The following is a 19,025-nucleotide window of genomic DNA, read 5'->3' as shown; positions in this document are numbered from 1 at the left end:
AAAGATATCTTTGGCATTTCAGAACTGAAACATTTCATAAACAAAAAATGAAAGATCTAACACCAATCAATAAAACCCATGGAGGTATACCAGACTGTCTTTGTTTTAGTCATTTTTCAGAGAAGGGGAGCACCACCAATTCCGATTATTAGAGCTGTATATTAGTGACAAGCATTACTAAATGGACCCAGGACACCTTCCCTGAAACACAGATTTGTAGTATGCGCATTTCACAAAAATAATTCACTATTTAAACGCCCAAACTGCAATGAATAACACTTTCAGAGGTTGTAAGGGCTGTATGAAGTATAATTATCACGAAAAAGTAAACACGGTATTAATTCATGAGGAACAATTATGGGGAAAAAAAAATTCTCACCTCATTAGCATTAAACCTGCATCAACAAACAGTAATGGTGGCATTTAAAGATGGCCATAAATGTTCGTTATTTGGTATCTAATGTAATGAACCATTCTCTTCGGATCAATTGTTTAAGGGGGCAAAATGCTAGAAGAGGTGAAACTCTTGTTATCTACTGCTGCTGTCTATACCCAGACTAGGAATGGATGCAGACAAGACTGCTTTTCATAAATCTGTTCATTGACAGTTCCTAGGTCTTTAAAAATAGTTAAAAATCAGCTTTTCCTATGGAAGAAAGGCAGGCAAGGAGGACATGGTCATCTAATTTCAGACGTAACTAATTTCTTGGTACTGAGTAGAAAGTCATTAGATTTTTGAGCTCAATATATCCAGACTACATTCTAACAAATGAATTAGCAATAAAAGAAAACAAAGGTACACGAACAGTTTTTAAGATTTAATTCTGAATTTAAAAATCAAACCGAACACAACTAAATTAGATATTTATCAATAATTCAATTCCATCTTTGGTTAAGACTGCTGACAGGGTCACACGACCTCTACTGTCATGGATTAACAATTTGTCATCTTTGATATCAAATCCTGCTTCTTCCTTGAGGTTGAAGATTACTGAACTTGCAATGAAATATTGACAGTAATGCAATCAAGACTACAGGCTAAAAGGCAAATTCTGTAATCTCACATTTCGTGGCATGCCTGACTTTCACCTTTTTCCAACTGGTGAATGCCAGGCTGTACTTGCCTGTTACCACCCAGGAATGTATTCATGACACATGCACCCTTAACTTGCCCCATATGTGCCTAGTCCTATCAGACATGGTAAATGTGAAACATTCTAGAATGTCAGCAGCAGTCCATTTCCACACTCTCCTGATATTAACAATCTGGGAGACAGTAACATTCTAAACAAATCTTTCCATTGCTCATGTTTAAAAATGATGAAGTACATGTATCATATTGTCATTCCAAATGGAACAATGTTTCTGGCAACACCTTTTAGTCACTACAAAACAGTCAAATGTAGTCCTATTAAATCTATTTTAATAGATTATCCACTCAAATCGGACTAAATGCTAGAAACATGTTGAAAACTGAAACTGAAATTTTTAACTCCTTACTATTTGTGGATTATTGAATCAATGATAACCGTGATAAACATGCACTTTTTAAATTCCAGATTTTAAAGTGACAGCCACATGGTTTAGTTTTTAAATTTCTAGCAGTTTCAAAGACTGCTTCTTGCATTCCAATCCCCAAACACTTGAAATTACTAAATTATAGCCACTGGTTTTTTCCAATTAGAGAACAAAATAAGCTCTAACTTATAAACTGCGTTAAAGATTTTTCTCACAAGATTTCTGGAAAAAATCTGTAATTGAAACTAATCACCATCACAAACAATGTATATATGGCTCATTATTAAAAATAAATATCCATTTGGAAACATGAGACTTGCAATACTTCTACAAAGTAAATGAGGACTACTTTTAAATCAAGAAAAAGTGTTATTACCTTTGACTTCGAAAGCACATCACACAACTTTCAATGTTTAACAAAGTAGCTGGATAGCATAACAATTCTATTACCTACACTTGTTGCATTACTTCTGAACTTTACCACCTATTTACTAGTGTACACTGATCTTTAACTGACAACAAATGTCTACACAATTGTTGCATTTACATGTGCTTTAATAACCAAAGAAACTGGGTTATAGATCTCCGAGAAAGCTGGTAACCGGATGTAGATTCCTATGCGAACAATTTGATTATGTGGCCATGTAAACCCATAACCAGGTAACAGTTAAGGATTTTGTAGTCTGCACATGTCCACTGCATTCTGCTTGCCTCCTCATATACAGCAATCCCTCGCGGTTCACTTTTCGCGGATTCACGACTTCGCGGATTTTATATGTACACATATCTAAATATATAACACGGATTTTTCACTGCTTTGCGGGTTTCTGCGGACAATGGGTCTTTTTACTTCTGGTACTTGCTTCCTCAGTTGGTTTGCCCAGTTGATTTCATACAAGAGATGCTATTGGCGGATGGCTGAGAAGCTACCCAATCAGAGCACGCAGTTAAGTTCCAGTGTGCTGCTGATTGGCTCAGCAACGGAGTGCTGCATTAACCAGGAAGTCTCATCTCACTCATTCAGCATTAAAGTGCTACTGCTTCAGGGGCTGTGTCCAAGCACCAACAGAAGATGCAAATGATTGCAGAAAAGGTAAAAGTTTTGGATATGTTGAAGGAAGGGAACAGCTACACCGCTGCAGGACACCATCACAGCATCAATGAGTCCACGATTCTTTTTATTTAAAAAGGAAAAGCATATAAGATCTACGGCCGCAGTGTCCTTTAACCAGGGCACAAAACGAGTTGCAAGTGGACGTGATAAGGCAGTAGTCTGGATGGAATCTGCTTTAGGAATCTTTGCAACAAGGTCGACTACGTCATGACCGCCTACAAGCCGCTACGTGTACTTCGCTATACAGTAAGTGTAAACTTATCTACTGATTTCATATTGCTTAGCAGTTGTCCCTGTTATTAATAGAGTAAAGGGTGGGTTGTAAACAATACAGGGAGGGTTTAAAAACGTCCAAATACACGTTAAATAATTAAATAAATATGGTGTCCCTACTTTGCGGAAATTCAGTTATCGCGGTCAGCCTTGGAACCTATCTCCCGAGATAAGTGAGGGATTACTGTATGTTAGCTTCACACACACTTTCAACAGCCACAGCTAGAAGAGTCCACAACATAAATTTCTCCTGGTTGAAATAATGTCTCAGTATTTCAGAAATTGCTAAATTTTTAATGTTGTGCTTTAACACTGGACATTCAGCTCAGCACAATGTTAAGAGCAGTACTGTAAATGGGTAAAAAGTATTTAAGTAAAAATATGCATTTATATTATCCCAGCGGCACTGGGTATAAGGCAAGAAGCACACATACTGGTGCATCTCTCCTTTGCAAAGCCAAGCAGAAGAGTGTGCCGTTTGCAATCCAGTAACAGAAAAATAAACTGTCAGTTTAGTTTTCATCCAGCAATGTAAAAAGGGGAGAAGTTTTATTTACTACAGAGCAAGTGGACTACACATTTTTATAAAACACAAGAAAATGATCGCAGGCAGCATATTTGTTTTTGGATTCATAAGTGGCCAATAATGATTTTCAACTCTTTTTTTGCACATTTTAATTACATTAGAGCATTTTGCCAAAGGAGAACTCAAGATTATTGGTGCATGTACACGCAGATTTTTACTAAATGTTTTGTTTACCAAAATAAATAGCAAAGCATCTTAACAGAAATTAAAGAACTGAGAAATGTGTTTATATAAGTCACTGCATGTGATATGAAATATCCACCTTTTTAAAAAACAAATCAAAAGCATTAATTAAAATATTTTTCCATTGTTTGTAAAGAAGTGATGTTATAATTAGACATTTTAAAAAGGAAGATCATAGTAAGGACAAGGTTTGACTTTTTTTTTTTTTTTTTTTTTTTAAAAAGAGTGAACAGTTATTCATTATAATCTTTGCAAAAGCAACTTAACACTAGCATGCATATCATAGCTCACCAGCAGAGTAACCCCATTAAATATCATTAGTTACGCAGGTTACAATTTATTCTTATTGTGAATGATGCTCCCCATAAGCACATTCTATTTACTAAATACTTCAAAGATCAATTACAAAACAATTGTGTATTAGCTGAATTACAAAGCCACTTTACACCTACAAGCAATCATTTTAATGAATAAATCTCCAATCCTGAAAAGCAGGTAATAAATTCTGGAATAAAAGAAAAATTTAAATCCATTTGTAAATTTTCGTATAGCCTAACGATAAACAAATTTTAGTACTAATGGAAGCTGGAAATCGTAAAAATTAACAAATTCTGTTGTTTTTTTTTTCTTGATAACAAACATATCCAACTTACCGCCTCGTTTCCAGAACATGTCTCAAAACCAACCACTAACACTTGAATCAGTCACTACAAGTGTAGTGCCTCAATCAAACCCAACATGGACTGAAGAGGAATTTTGGGGCTAGTAAATGATTTTTATGCCAGTTTGCCAGGAGCACTGAAGCTTCAACTCAGCCCGTTTTTGCATCTTTACTTTTCGAGTGTTATTATATTTTGTAACATGGAACTTGGCATTTCAATGCACATTCCAGGACTGCCATGACCTATTTATAATGAAAAAGAAAAAATCACTGGGCTTTTTCAGCTCCATTTACAAACTGAGCCTTTGAACATTACCAAAGGTGAAGGGCTACTCAACTGAAAATTTTACCCTCCCACAGTAGAGATACTAAAGAAATGAGACAAAACACACTAATAAAAAAAAAAAATGAAAACATGGCTGAAGCTTTTACATATGACAATTTAAATTATATATCAAAATGCCAATATGACTGAATCACAGGTATTCTATTTTTTAGATATTTAAAAAACTGAATCACCTAAAAAACATGCAGTTTACAAAATAACCACAAAAAGGCAATAAATGAAACAGAGTTGCCAACCCCACTGTAATTTTTTTTTTTTTGTAACAAAGGCTTCGGTCTTTCTTGTACTGCCAAATATATACAATTTACTCAATCTAGTTTCAGTATATATAATTTAGTACTCTAAAGCAGGGGTTCCTAACCCCAGCCCCATATAATCTAATGTTTGGAACCTCTTAATACCTGCCGAGAAAGGGAAAACATCACAAAATGTTAGACTAAGGGTATGTAAAACACATTACACACACAAATATATAAAGTTATTTAATCAAAGAGTCTAGGCAGTCTTCAGAGTTAGCAGAAAATCTGCCTACATAAAGTCACTAAACATTAAATACTACATTACCTATGAAATAATCAGCAGATGTAGATTTTCTTACTACTTATAAAAACAAGACCAGTTGCTTGATTACAAACATGTATAAAGGTACTAGAAGCAATTCAATTTAATCAGAATGTATCCTGCTAAACTAACAAGACAGAAGCATGCATAACCACAGGAAGCTATCTAAAAATTTACTGGGATGAATTCTGAGTGCTGCAAACAGGACTAAGCTGGACTGAGATTTGGTTCTGTGTAGGAACAAGATTCAACTTTATACATACACACATTTTTATATCTAGTGTATATATTTTTATACTGATTGCACTCAGAATATCTCATTATCACCTCCTATATGTTATTTCCAATCTAAAAATATTTTCACCTCCTATTACGATTTTTAGTGGTCATTTTTTGGTTGATTGGGGAAGGGAAAAAAAAATTAAAATTAAAATTATTATATCCAACACATTAAAATTTGTTTTTTTTAACAATACTAAAACATGTTTAAAATAAACAAATAAAACAGAACCTTTTCAATTCCAGTATTCAAGACATCTTAGTACAAAATGCTTCTAGAAAAATAGACATTTCTAAAACCTAAAGAAGCACTGCCTTGTTATAGTTTAGGAATACCTGCTTACACTTTTGACGGTTCCATCCGATTATAGAATTCTCCACGGTAAGTTATTCTTCCAAAACACTATACCATTAAGTTGCAGAAACTATTTACATAAATCTCATTCTTCTATTTGATTCTGAAAGTTACATTTATTAAAATCTATTAAAACATCGCTCACTCTCAAATCTGTCACTGAAAACGTTACTTTAAGCAGTTTTTCCCCTCCTGCTTTTCATTGTTTAGAAAACAGTGAGCTTTGTTATTTACTGCCTCTTTCACACTAGCACTTCAACTTTGCTCATAACCTGCATCTGTTTCATCCTCTGTACTAAACCTGCTGGACATTTAGTTCTATTTTATACTTTTGAAGCTACTTTTTACATAGACTCTGCATGTGTAAAATCAAACTTTAACGTCAGTCCACTTTATGCACACAGAATAGATTGTGTGAAACAATTTACTCCAATGTCATTCTAACCAGAGATGGTTAGCTTTTAAGAGTGAAAATTACCGCTGACAACATATCGATTTTATCACGATAGTTGTGTCATAATACATTTCTATACAAGACAACACTAGGGCAGATTGAGCTATTTTCACAGTACAGTACATTAAACTTTCAAAGGTTTTTACTTAAAAAAAAAAAAAACATGTTTACATTGCACACTTGTGAATTCTCGCCACTAAATATGTAATGAATGCAACAAATATCAGTTGACGTTTTTCCTCAGAGAAAAAAAAGTTTACAATCCTCCCAACTCAGACAGCGAGGGCTACAGTGGGGAGAACAGCTCTAGTTTGTAATACACCAGAGTACTTGAATATCTGCAAACTGCATGACTGCTGTATCCTTTGTTCTACTGTAAATACCACAATCAACTCAAATTCTCAGCCATAAAGGTAGACAAAGAATTTTTTTAATTTTTAGAACTGCTGCAGTCTTGCCGATACTAATGATGTGTCCCCAGGGAATGGATTTTATAATTCAGTAATCAGTAAAATGCACAGTAAAAAGTCACTATACTATTTTTGTCGTATTACAAAGCTATTATTGAATTAGCCCCGACTGTAGTGTTTTCACATTACACAAAATTAAAACCCGAGTTAAGGTGCTAGTATGAAAGCGCTGATGTTGTAAAATAACAGCACAAGAAGGCTGACAGCACTCACACCTATGAAGACTCAAGTGCTTCTTAAGGTTTGCTTTTATAATTGACTAGTTTACTAAACGGACAGTTGGCAACCCCGACTTAGACACAATTATAGCAGGTCTGTGCTAAAATGTTTCGTAAAATGTAAGCAAATTTCAAAAGTGATCAAAAATACCTTTAACATGGTGAACCAAGGACACAATATGTTGAATAAAAGACTCGGCAGAATTCTTGTAGGATTGAGGTTTCTTAATGTGGTCAAAGATGGAACGAAATCCCTGCTCCTTCTTGGTGGAATGGACCAATGCGCTAGCAAGAGTTCTGTCACTCGATATTGAGGTACCTGGGCTAGATTTGGAAAGAACCAAAATAGATGGATGGAAGAATGAAAGATAGAGAAGAAAAAAAGGTGGAAATTTACAATATTTAGTTCACAAAGATAATATACTCAGTGCTCCAAAATATCATTCATTTTTAATACAGTAGTATAATTACCTTGGATCAATAAATGCTGCAGCTGAAATTTTCATTTTCACTTCAGGGCGGCAGGTCTCCCCAGGTACTATTTTTGCCCTTGAAGGGCTCTCATCTTGGAAGGTTCCCTTGTCCCGCATGTCCAAGGTTTTTTGCAACAGGGGACTGTGGTCATACAAGTCTCTGACCTTCTCAGTCTTTGACTGTGGGGAGGCAGGTTCTTTTTTAGCAGCAATCCTCTCATCATAATTCTCCCCACCCTTTTCCATGTACTTTTCTTTGCTGGCACCTAGTTTGTCTACCGTGTAACTCGGATCTTTAAACTTAAACACCCGATCCTCACCAAATTTCTCATATTCCCTCTCTCCTTTTGAAGCGGTTTTAATTTTGTATTTTCCACCTTCTTCTTGACTGCCTACATTCCACCGGGTTTCCGTTGAATAGCTTTTTACCTGCTCTACTTGACTGCTCACTTTGAACTGATAGGGTTGCCTATAGGCTTGGGATTCATCTTCCTCTTCATCATCTTCAGCATCCGGAGAATCACCCAAGAAAGGAACTTTTTCCCCTTCTTTCTTGGTCACAGGATCTGGGCCACCTGATTGTGCCCACTCCCCCTCTCTCTCTGTCCTGCCTTTCTGCAAATCTTTGTCCCTACCACTAGCTCTCTCATGCAGGTATGCTCTGCTTCCTTCCTCGTCTGTGTATCTAGGGGGGAAAAAAAGGTAAAACTGTAACAGTTGAAAATCTATATTGTGATGAGTGGGTATGTATAAAAGGCAAACACATGCTGTAAAATTTATAAAATTTGATAATATCAAACAGATTCCATTTACAAATATTCATCACTGACACCAGCCAGGCTAAACAAAATCAATTTCTACACCAAATGACAGAATCTGAAAAATACTTTATCATAATCAAACCTCTAGATACTGAAATCTTGAGTTACAATGCATGTTTACAACAGAGATATTCTTTTTTCTTTACCTTTTAATGTATTTTCCAAGTTTTGGAAGATCCTGCTCTTCACTGTTAGGGAAGGAACCTCTTCCACTTTGAGCAACTGCAAACAGTGGTGCAGGGCTACTGCTGGGAGAGCTACGATATGGGGGACTCTCTTGCGAGGGGCTATACCGATCCAAAGACCCATCAGGGCTATGCTGAATGGAATGTAAATGCTGAGAAGGCAAAGAAGCAGGGCTAATTTTGGAAGCAATCTGGTGTGAAGCAGTGTCAGAGCGAGAAGAACTCTGACTGGGTAGTGTGGGAATTGGGGAGGGGCTATGGTGGGAGTGGGGGCTGTTATCATTGTATTCAGCTATTCCAATCCAGCTCTCTGTGACATTTGTAGTCCCCTTAGAATCGGACATTGACTTTGAAGAGGAGGCAGTCACTTGCTCGCTTTTATTATTATTTCCTTTTTCCTCTTCTGAATTCCGTCTATCCACTTCATCCTTGGCAACATTCCCCTCAAGCTTTTTAACAGGTTTATCCTGGGAGCTCCGCTTTTTCCGGGGTACAGGTGACTGACTATAAAAAGAAGAGGAGCGAGAAGTGGAGGATCTCCGGGACACAGAAGAACGCTCAGAATGGCGAGACTTGCTCCTTGACCTCTGCGAAGTAGACCTGCGCTTTGGGGTTCTTGAGCGAGACCGCCCCCTTCTGGGGCTGCGAGAGTAGCGCCGGTTATGCCAATTGGGCCTGAAACCACCACGATGGTAAAAACGACCACCACCTTGGTAGTAGCCTCGCCCTCTGCCACGAAATCCATATGGACGTCTCATTCCTCTGTTCATGCGATAATCTCGGCGATAATCTCTGGGATAATTGCGTTCACGTTCTCGGCTTCGAGAACGAGAGTATGACCTGGATCGTGACCTAGAGCTAACACACACACACACACAAAACAAAAGAAAAAAACAAAAAAACCAAAAGTTACTGTGATTTCATAAATAAAAACTGTTTTGCATTTACTAGGAGGCAGAAAAAGAAAACAATGAACTTGCTGAAAGCTAACTTTCTAGATACAGTGGAACCTCGGATCACAAATGTCTCGGAACACGTACTAATCGGGTTACGATTACAAAAGTTTGCCAAACTTTTGTATCTGTTCATGACCACACACTCAGGTGACAAACAAGCCAGTTTCCCTTCCGGTTTGTACACGCCGATGATTTCCGCATGTGTTCAGTCCCTCCCTGTGCATTCACCGTGAACTCTTTGTGCTCTATTTCGTTTCCCTTCTGGTTCGTACACGCCGTTGATTTACGCATGTGTTCAATCTCTCCCTCTACAGTATAGGGTGGTCCAGATCTAATGATGCAATTTTCATTATGCTATAACTTAAGTTTATTACATAGAAAATCACCCGAAAAATCCTGGACCATCGAGAAGTGTGCGAACTGAGGACATGAAGAATCGTCTTCACGTTGAACTGGAAACGTCCCCGCATAAATCAAAGTCAGACGATCTGGACCACCCTTCTCGGTCAGACCTGCATTGCGCAGAGGGACTTTACCTCAATACTGTAATCTCCTCTCCACCCAGCTTCCTGCTCACTTCTTTCATGCCAGAACTCGACTCATGCAAGGTTAGTTTTCTTGGTTGTTTATGGTTAGTTTTTGTATAAATTACGGATTTTTCAAATGTTCATTTTTTTCCCTGTGCTTAAAACTCATTAAAAAAAAAAAAAAACAACAAAAAAAAAGTGTTTACAGTGAGACAGTTCGTAGTGTTATTCAATGTTTTTACATTTAGTTTACTATTACACTGTGCATTCTATGGTATAATTAACTATTTTTGTACTTAAAAATCTTTATAAAAAATATATTTACATACAGTTTGTACGGTCTGGAACGGATTAATTGGTTTTACATACAATCCTATGGGGTAAATTACTTCGGGTCACGACCAAATCGGGTTGCGACCAGAGTTTTGGAACGAATTACGGTCGTGACCCGAGGTTCCACTGTAGCTGGGTCTTGTCAATGATAACGCGGAAGGCCATTTGGATACACTTTTGCAGTACTATGATAAAATAGTGTTGAGAAATCAATATACAGATTTCATTATATCAGTGTTACTTTTTGATTTTACAAAACACTGGTTTAAAAAAAAAAAAAAAAAAAAAATACAAAAGGGTGTCTTTATAAAGAAACCGAAGATACTATTGTCAACACATCATTCAGAAACAGATGTTCATTGGAAACAGATGAACAAGACTACTGTACCAGTAACACAAAAAAACATTTATGCAGTAGGGAAAAATACATATATTTTCTTGGATCAAAAGTAAACTACATTTAAAGAAATATAAACTCTAAAGAGGCTGCGACATACTCTGCATGCTACCTTAATGAAATATAAATAATGAAAAAAAATTTCAAACTATTATAAAATAGTCATTTAAAACTTATGTTGGATATTCTTGCAACAGGCAAGGGATTACTTGCAGGAAATGAGTGCATTAAAAAAAAAAAATCAGAATATTCACAATACTTAGCTGAATTTCAAGCCCTGTGATTAATGAACAGTCTAATGAAGAATAGTCTCTTGATTCTCTCTCACTAAGAATTTCTGCAAAGGTACGGTGCTTCCCATAAGTGACAGACAGACAGACAGATAGTATTTTTGCTTGTGCAACCACACACAGTAAGCTCTAAAACAGGACATGATATAACTTTTGTATAAATAATGTATCAATATATTTAAAATTAGATATTGTATCACATTCATTCTTTGCTTATGAACATTGTTTTAATTTTTTTTTTTTTTTTTTTTAAACAGCCCTATTAACTGCATGTTTTATAAAACTGAATCCATTAAGACAATATGTATTGTCTCACAAGATCTGTCTACCTAAATTATTCATCCTCAAAGTAGCATCCATCACAAGCTGACTAAGGGTGCAAGTTCTGAAATATCAAATTGTAAATTATGAAATAAAATTGCATACAGAGCCTCTTTTTATATACAGGGCCGTGGTTTCAGAGTACCACTTGGTTTAAAATTTGGCTTAATATATATATATATATATATATATATATATATATATATATATATATAAATGCAACACATGTAGACCCTTTACATTCAATGAAAGATCTAATGAGGAAATGTTCTTCATAATCAACCTAACTTTTTTCTAATTCCCTTATTTTAACTCACAAGCACCGCTAACAATGTCAAGACGATTTGCAGTCGCAGTCCTCATAAAAATGATGTATTTTAGTTCTGAACTTCTGGTTTAATTGAATACACTGTAATTAGCAACAATAACAGCCTTTTAGTTTTTGTCTCAGACGTTCAGCAGGATTTTGAAATTCAGATCCTGTAAATACATTAACATTTACCTGAAAGCCATTTTTAACAATAATTCAGTTCAATAAAACAGTTTAAAACTACCAATTTAAAACACAAAACTCATTACATGTGACAAGAATACAAGTTGAGTATTCCAGAGAATCTCTGGAACCAGCAGTACTTTTAGATTTGGAATATTTGCATATACATATTGAAATATCAATGGGACATCCTTAAATATGGAAATGTAGCCAAACTAGCTATAATTATTTATACCACCGAGTCATTATTGAAATGATTTCTACACAGGGAAACGATATGAAGACATGCGAGCCAGTGAATGCTTAAAACGAGAGAGGTGAGGACGGATGGAGAGGGGGACAGAACTGGTTCTGAATAAACAGGGAATTGAACTATACAGTGTCTTCTCCACTGCTCTGGCCATAGGGAACACCTTTTCCAAGCTGCACTGGTTGCTATAACTCTCGTTTTAAGAGCCGTTATACACGGCAAACTAAAACCAAGACACTCTCACCATCCACACTTCCTTATGATATTCCCCTAGTCACACTGGTCTGTGTCCCTTCACCACATTAGCCATTCTCTCTCTCATCCCTCTCCAGGAGAGTCTGGTATGTCTGCTCTCATATACTTGGAAGTCTTGCATTGGTCTGAGCTGACTGTTTACATATGCCCATCACTGTAGCTTGCGCCATCACATTCTTTACCCCACCTTGATGCATAGTAGTTGTAAGAAAGTTTAATAAGGTCATACCCTCGACCGGAAGTGGTTGCCAGTTCACGACAGATTTTTTCTTTCCGTCATATTGGTTTATCTGCAGCATGTTTGTTTGCTTATTGTTTCAGTTGTTTTTTTACGTTAAATAAATATAAAATATTGGAATTCAACAGTCTCATATCGCCAGTCATTTGACCGTGACTCCTGCGCTCGGCTTTCTGTTAGCTAAACCCTGCAAATTAGCGCATCTCCAGAGGTCCCTAACACCTCTCTTTTACAGTAGTCATAGCACAGTCACTATGTTATATGTGATGCATTAAACCTCACAAAAATACAGTATATGGACTATATTTTAGTTCTTTTTTTTTGGTCAGTTTAGATCGGCTGCTTGTCACTTATCAGAGAACAGGTCAGGAATATCTCAGCAAAGCTTCACTCCATTATGCCCCCTGTTCAGGAAGCCATTAGCCAACCCGTGAGGCACTACATCTACCTTTCATATAGTATGGAGGACATACGCAAACAGAACAAGTTTTTACCAACATAAAAAAGCAATCTACCGTAGAGTTTGTTTTTTCTGACTTTATCACAGCAACTGACTGAACCCCTAATGCAATAAGGGCAAACTTAAAAAGAATGAAGCTGCTTTTGTTAACATAAGCAGCAACATTCTACTAATCCTCAGAAAGCAGAGGAGAGGTGCTACTGTCTATGTTTCCGGTAAAATGCACAGCTGTGCACTAGCACAGCAATTTTAACAGTGCAACATATCTTCTTGAAGTGCCATGCAGATGTTATTGTGTCACTTCAGAGGAGACAAAGCTCGTCGACTGTCTTATTGTTTAATGGCACATAATGGTTCATGGGAGTTTCCAATAACCCTGAAACCAGTCTGGTCTTCAATATTTTAATTCAAAATAAACTTAAGTCTTGGTATTTTGTCTCTTAATTTGGTAAAAAGTAGTGTGAAATTCACCTCTATCCTTCACCCATTTAATATTCACTATAATTAAAGTAACTCAATATATCATATCATAAAGAAATGCGTTAGAAAATTGGTGTACTCCGAGAAAACCACAGAAAAACAGTGTAAAATTGCAAAGTTCACACAGATTATTCCTGAATTCCAAGCTAGTCTGTTTATAAATGTTTTCCAATAAGCAAAAACACACACACACTGCATAATCAATACATACTATAAATAATTTGTTTTACAGGCAATATAAAGTATGTGCTTGCTAACTCATGCACAAATTTCAATTAAGTATGCAGGAACTTGGAACTTAAAGATGTTTTAAGATGGCGCAACTTTAAAAATAAACAGCACCAAAAAAAAAAAAAAGCTTACTTTTTAGTATTTCTTATATTTGGAATATCAACGGGAAATCAAATATTCTTTAGTAATCACAGACAGCACAGAACTTGCAAATACTACAAAAGCACTGCTTGCCAATGAAGCAAACAGAAGATACAGTTTATCGTGATAACACAAGGCCAAAGACAGCCAACTGCAACATAAAAATGTACAATGAACCCAGGGTAATTTATCATTGCTGATACTGTAAGGAAACCAATATAATGGCAACAAAATGCACCAGGAAAATAAGGAAACCAATATAATGGCAACAAAATGCACCAGGAAAAAGGACTTATTTGTGCACAATCAAGTCATTTACCTGTATCTTTTTTTCCTTGAGCGTGACCTAGATCGAGACCTTGAACTTGAATGAGATCCACTCCTGGATCTTGAGGAGTGCGAACGGGAGTCTGATCGAACCATTTTCATACAGACTACCACTGGCCTGTAAGCTCTGTAATATCCAACCCTTAAATTCAAACAAAAAAAAAAATGAATTTAATATAAAACTTCAAAATCTGTGTATTTTCATGTAAACTGGTTACATACAAAAATGGCTTAACTACATGGGAGAGAGAAGCAGAAGGAAAACAGAACGATTTTGCATTAGCTCAATTATATAAATCAAATGTACAGCAAAATTGACAAAAACTTTATAGTGCCCCTGAACCATGTGGGGAAAAATCCAACTTAGCAACAAATATTAACACCTGAAATTCCTGATTCCTGCTTTTAATACTGCTTTCTGCTACCCATTTACATTAACCATATCCAGTACTATGGAAGTTAAACAGGGTATTCCAACTGTGTTACTCCAGGACATATAAGCACCACTGAAAAAAAGTTGTTCAATATACCTGATGTCTGTCTAAAGCAAATGTGGAAACTACAGAGCAAGAAAAGAGTGAAGTATTAATCTTCAAGTCTTGTGATGCATTTGTTCTCCTGTATTTTTTTTTTTTTTGCACTGTGGGGACCAGGGATTTCATACAATACTCCAGATGCAGAGTCTCTTGTGCATTACAGCATAATGTCTCAACTTATATTCAATAGCTTTAATGATATAAAGAATTAAATTATTAGCCAACCTATGTAACATTCCCCCCTTCAGACACAGGGAGCCTTGTGATAGCCATGAATAAGGAAGCGCATTTTAACATTTTGAAGGATAAAAGGAAGATATCCGTTACCAGAGTGGCTGTGGGTCACCACTGGCTCAGCAAGAAAATGACACAAAGTACACACAGAAATTGGTCCAGAATATGACTGTCAAATTAGCCAAAAAAATAAGGTCTAAATATTCCAATCAAAACTAATATTCATATATATCTGAACTTAGGTAAATGTCTTTGGACATTACATGACTTATTTTAGTTCTAGTGGGATGCACACTTTCAGACTACTAAAAACCTACCCGAAGGCTATTAGACAAGTACATTTTGTCAAATGTTTACTGCATCCAAGTGCTTTTGATCTTGTCTTGTCACAATGGCATCAATGGGACAAAAGTGCAACATCTCAGACACTCACTGCATTCACTATAAAGTGGAACCACTCCACTATTTACTATTTAAAATTTTCCATCTTAAATGTTTTGTTGATTTATATTAATGCATGTGTGTAGTTCAAAATACAGAGCATATTTTGAATCTGTTGAAGATTTTTATATATATGTACTATTCAATAGATACACTAAAATGACTACAAAGGCATTCTATTTGCAAGTATATATACTATAATATGTTATCATGGAAACAAAATCAACAGCAAGAAAATGTCCTAGTAGTATTCTGGCAGCTATTACTTGTACATAAGAGCCATCAAAATTCTAAGCAATCTGCACTGTGGTCTTTTTTTCAGTTTAGTACTGATGGCTGGATGTGAAAGTCCTTCTCAAAAGAGTGAGCCATAAAGGCAGCCACAAAAAGGACCTGAAATCCTTACGTGCCATAAGGGTTGGCACTGCACTTTGCTAAATTATCCATCCATCCATTTTCCAACCCACTGAATCCGAACACAGGGTCATGGGGGTCTGCTGGAGCCAATCCCAGCCCACACAGGGCACAATTTTACTTTTATTTACATGAATCACAAAGTGCTTACAATGCTGGTTCATGGGTCTGGCCTGTAACACTCAGATTAATTTCAGCTTTGCAAATGTACTGTGACGTGTCTTGCTGCAAAACAGGTACAGGTGGAGCGGTTTAAGACAGGAGGAATACCAGAGTTAGGTAGGTCAAAGTTGGACTTGTTTTATTATTTTGTAGGTGTCTAATAGGCAGCAGCAAGGTAGTGTTTATTTTGCAGCATTCAGAGTAAAAAGCTAGTTGGCACCCGAGGGCTCATTTATCAAAGCATCTCCTGCGCTGCTTACAGGGTAGTTACCATATCAAGTCATGGTCTGCAAAATTTGTCTCCTTTACAGATGTAGCAATATTTTAATAAAAGGTGGCCTCAATATTTTTAATTACACATCATTGTTTTAGGCATTGTGTCAAGCCAGCCACCAGGAAATATACAGACTAAATGTGGGACACTGCTTTTTTGCTGCCGAGAAGTTTAAAACCATTTTAAAGGGAAAATTCACAGTTATGTCAATTTCCCATTTGCTTTAATGAGAAGGTCTTTACATTAAACAACTGGAAACTAAGGATTAAGAGTGAACGTCAGAGAATCAGATGCAAAAAAAAAAAAAAATACTTTTAGGGCAAAGGAGAAAAGTTTAGAAAAACTGCTCTTTGTTGAAGAGTTCCGGCTTAAGTTTTTTTTTTTTTTTGTTCTTTATTTCGTCTTATACGATTAGAAATTTGTTAGTTTTCGCATACCCCTTGGGGTCAGAGCGCAGGGTCAGCCATTGTACAGCGCCCCTGGAGCAATTTCAGGTTAAGGGTCTTGCTCAAGGGCCCAGCAGAGTAGGATCTCTTTTGGCAGTGACGGGGATTCGAACCGGCAACCTTCTGGATACCAGCGCAGATCCTTGGCCTCAGAGCCACCACTCCGCCCCGTTTTACTAATGAAGATAATAAATTAACCATTCAAAATTCCAAAAAGGCGGATCGTGGAGGATCAGTAAAATACTGTAGCTTTGCATAGCATATCTATGCAAAGCCAAAATTACTGCTAGTGAAGCCAACAGTGGAATGTCAGCTGTACCCTTCAAATAAGGGTGTTTCTATTAAATTCAAATAGTGGTATTCAATTTTAGAGTCCTACTCCAAACTTTTTCAAAGGACAATAAAGGCAAGGTCCTGAAGTGGCCTTCTCACAACCCAGATCTCATTCCTATCCAGATTCTTTGGTACGAGCTCAAGATTAAGGTCCATGCTTGAAAGCATATCTAATTTGAGTCAACTGGAACAACTGTCCATTTATTGACAGGCTAAGAACCCTCAGAAGACACCTGCAAATCTTCACAGAAACTACAGAAGAAGGTTTCTATCACTTGAGACAGAAAAGGTATACTATTAATTGTCACAGGGCTAATAATTTTTGCCTCATTTTTGTGCTTTCTTGTTTCACTTCACAAGTAAAATATTTGTCAGAAGTCTTGGGGATTTTGTGTTTAGTTTTTTGTAAAATTACCTAGTAAAGTTTTTTTGGTACAACTAATGGCGTTATTCCATTTCTACTAGGAGGGAGGCCTTATAATTTCACCCTCAAATGAAACCTAACATTGTCTTTTTAATTCCTCCTGCACATTAGACAATGAAAATGTTGTGTCAACATAATAAACACAACACCACTCTTGCCTAGGATGTACCAGAGAGAAGACCTTTAGCCATCAGAAGAGTCCTACCGAGACAACACTCTCTCGTCTCTGGAACACAACAGGCAAGTTCTACTGAATTTTTGCCTTTCAGATTCAAGTTTTCAACAAAATCAATCAATCTTATTAAATTACTTTTTAAGTTTTACTGAAAAAATGCTCCTTAATTCTTCTAATGCTAAGACACTTTAAAATATAAAATTAAGCCTAGCTTCTTCATTGTAAAACAAAAAATAGATTGTGGAGAAAATGCGAAATAAGGCAGGACTTGTAGATTTGCGTGTTGTGCCATAAAAATCAGGCCAAAACCTATAAAACATCAACACCACTAAGAAGTAGGAAAAGAGGAGGAGGAGGTGGAAGTTTTGTATTTTGAAATACTGATTGTTTCATGGCTAGTAATGCCTAACATTTTGAACATTACATAATTTTTGTTAAACGATTTTTGGGAGGTGCTGTGATATTCTATTTATTGTATTACTACTGGTTTCTTTTTAAGTATATATTTTACTTAAAATATACTGTTTTTCTATAAAATGGGCTAAATGTGCAATATCTTTTAGTACAATAACTTTTTTTAATGTTCTTGTGTGTATTTGTTACAGTAATTTTTTTTTCTCATAATAGTGGTATCATTGCTTGTTGTACCCAGTTGAACTGGCGATCGGAATTTCCTTGTATTTTTTTTTTTTTTACAATGACAATAAAGGCTTTCTCTCCTATTTTATTCTACTCTTTCAATCACCTTTGGATTATTATTTTAACTCGAGTATTAAGTTTAAGCAAACACGGCATCTTTAATTAATCAGATTGTTGGGATTTTAGATAAATAAGTGCCACGGGGTTGCATAAAACTGCATACATGAGATCTGCGATAGCAACCATGGATTTAAGTTAATTTTAAATTAAACTATTAAAAACGTAAAAAAAAGTCAAACCGATTAAATGAGGCGTGGAAGTGGCGTTATTAAAAGTACTGTGTATTTGTGCAAAACACAAGGCACATTTATAACTATTATTACAAATAATATTAATTAGCTTTGTGAATAATTGAGAATGCATTTTATATCCCTGGAATTGCTTAAACCCAAGTCACTTCGGCATCTGTGGGCAGACTACGCCTTTATAGGCTTTATGATATCTCGGTCGGCCCCAGCGTGCTAAACGGAATGTAAACGCAAAAGTAGAAATTGCTAAATCTCAACTGTTGTGTACTCATCGTCTCAAATATACCGTAATGTGCTGCTGGCTTCTCCCATTTAAAGACGTTGGCCATGCAAACAACAGTACGTTTAATCCAAGCGCTCCGTCTGCAGCGAAAACAACATGAAGGCCATTTTAAGTACCTCCCAAATACGCAAAACCAAGAACTTCGGAGCAAATAATCTAC

General features: G+C 36.2%; 1 protein-coding gene across 3 annotated transcripts in view; it reads right to left on the bottom strand.

Moving 5' to 3' along the window:
• Positions 1-19,025, bottom strand: part of LOC114666066 (bcl-2-associated transcription factor 1-like) — a 42,557-nt gene that overhangs the window by 23,330 nt on the left and 202 nt on the right. For all 3 annotated transcript variants that reach the window (XR_003718510.2, XM_028820797.2, XM_028820796.2), the window contains exons 2-5: positions 14,189-14,338; positions 8,459-9,355; positions 7,490-8,176; positions 7,170-7,342 (exon numbers count right to left, since the gene is read on the bottom strand). Coding sequence is in view for 2 of the 3 variants with exons in the window: in XM_028820797.2 (XP_028676630.1) it covers positions 7,170-7,342; positions 7,490-8,176; positions 8,459-9,355; positions 14,189-14,298 (1,867 nt within the window). In the remaining variant the exon portion in view is untranslated. The remainder of the gene's footprint in view (positions 1-7,169; positions 7,343-7,489; positions 8,177-8,458; positions 9,356-14,188; positions 14,339-19,025) is intronic.

Source organism: Erpetoichthys calabaricus, chromosome 15, assembly GCF_900747795.2.
Source record: "Erpetoichthys calabaricus chromosome 15, fErpCal1.3, whole genome shotgun sequence".
Taxonomy (NCBI): domain Eukaryota; kingdom Metazoa; phylum Chordata; class Cladistia; order Polypteriformes; family Polypteridae; genus Erpetoichthys; species Erpetoichthys calabaricus.
This window is presented reverse-complemented; position numbering and strand designations above follow the sequence as displayed.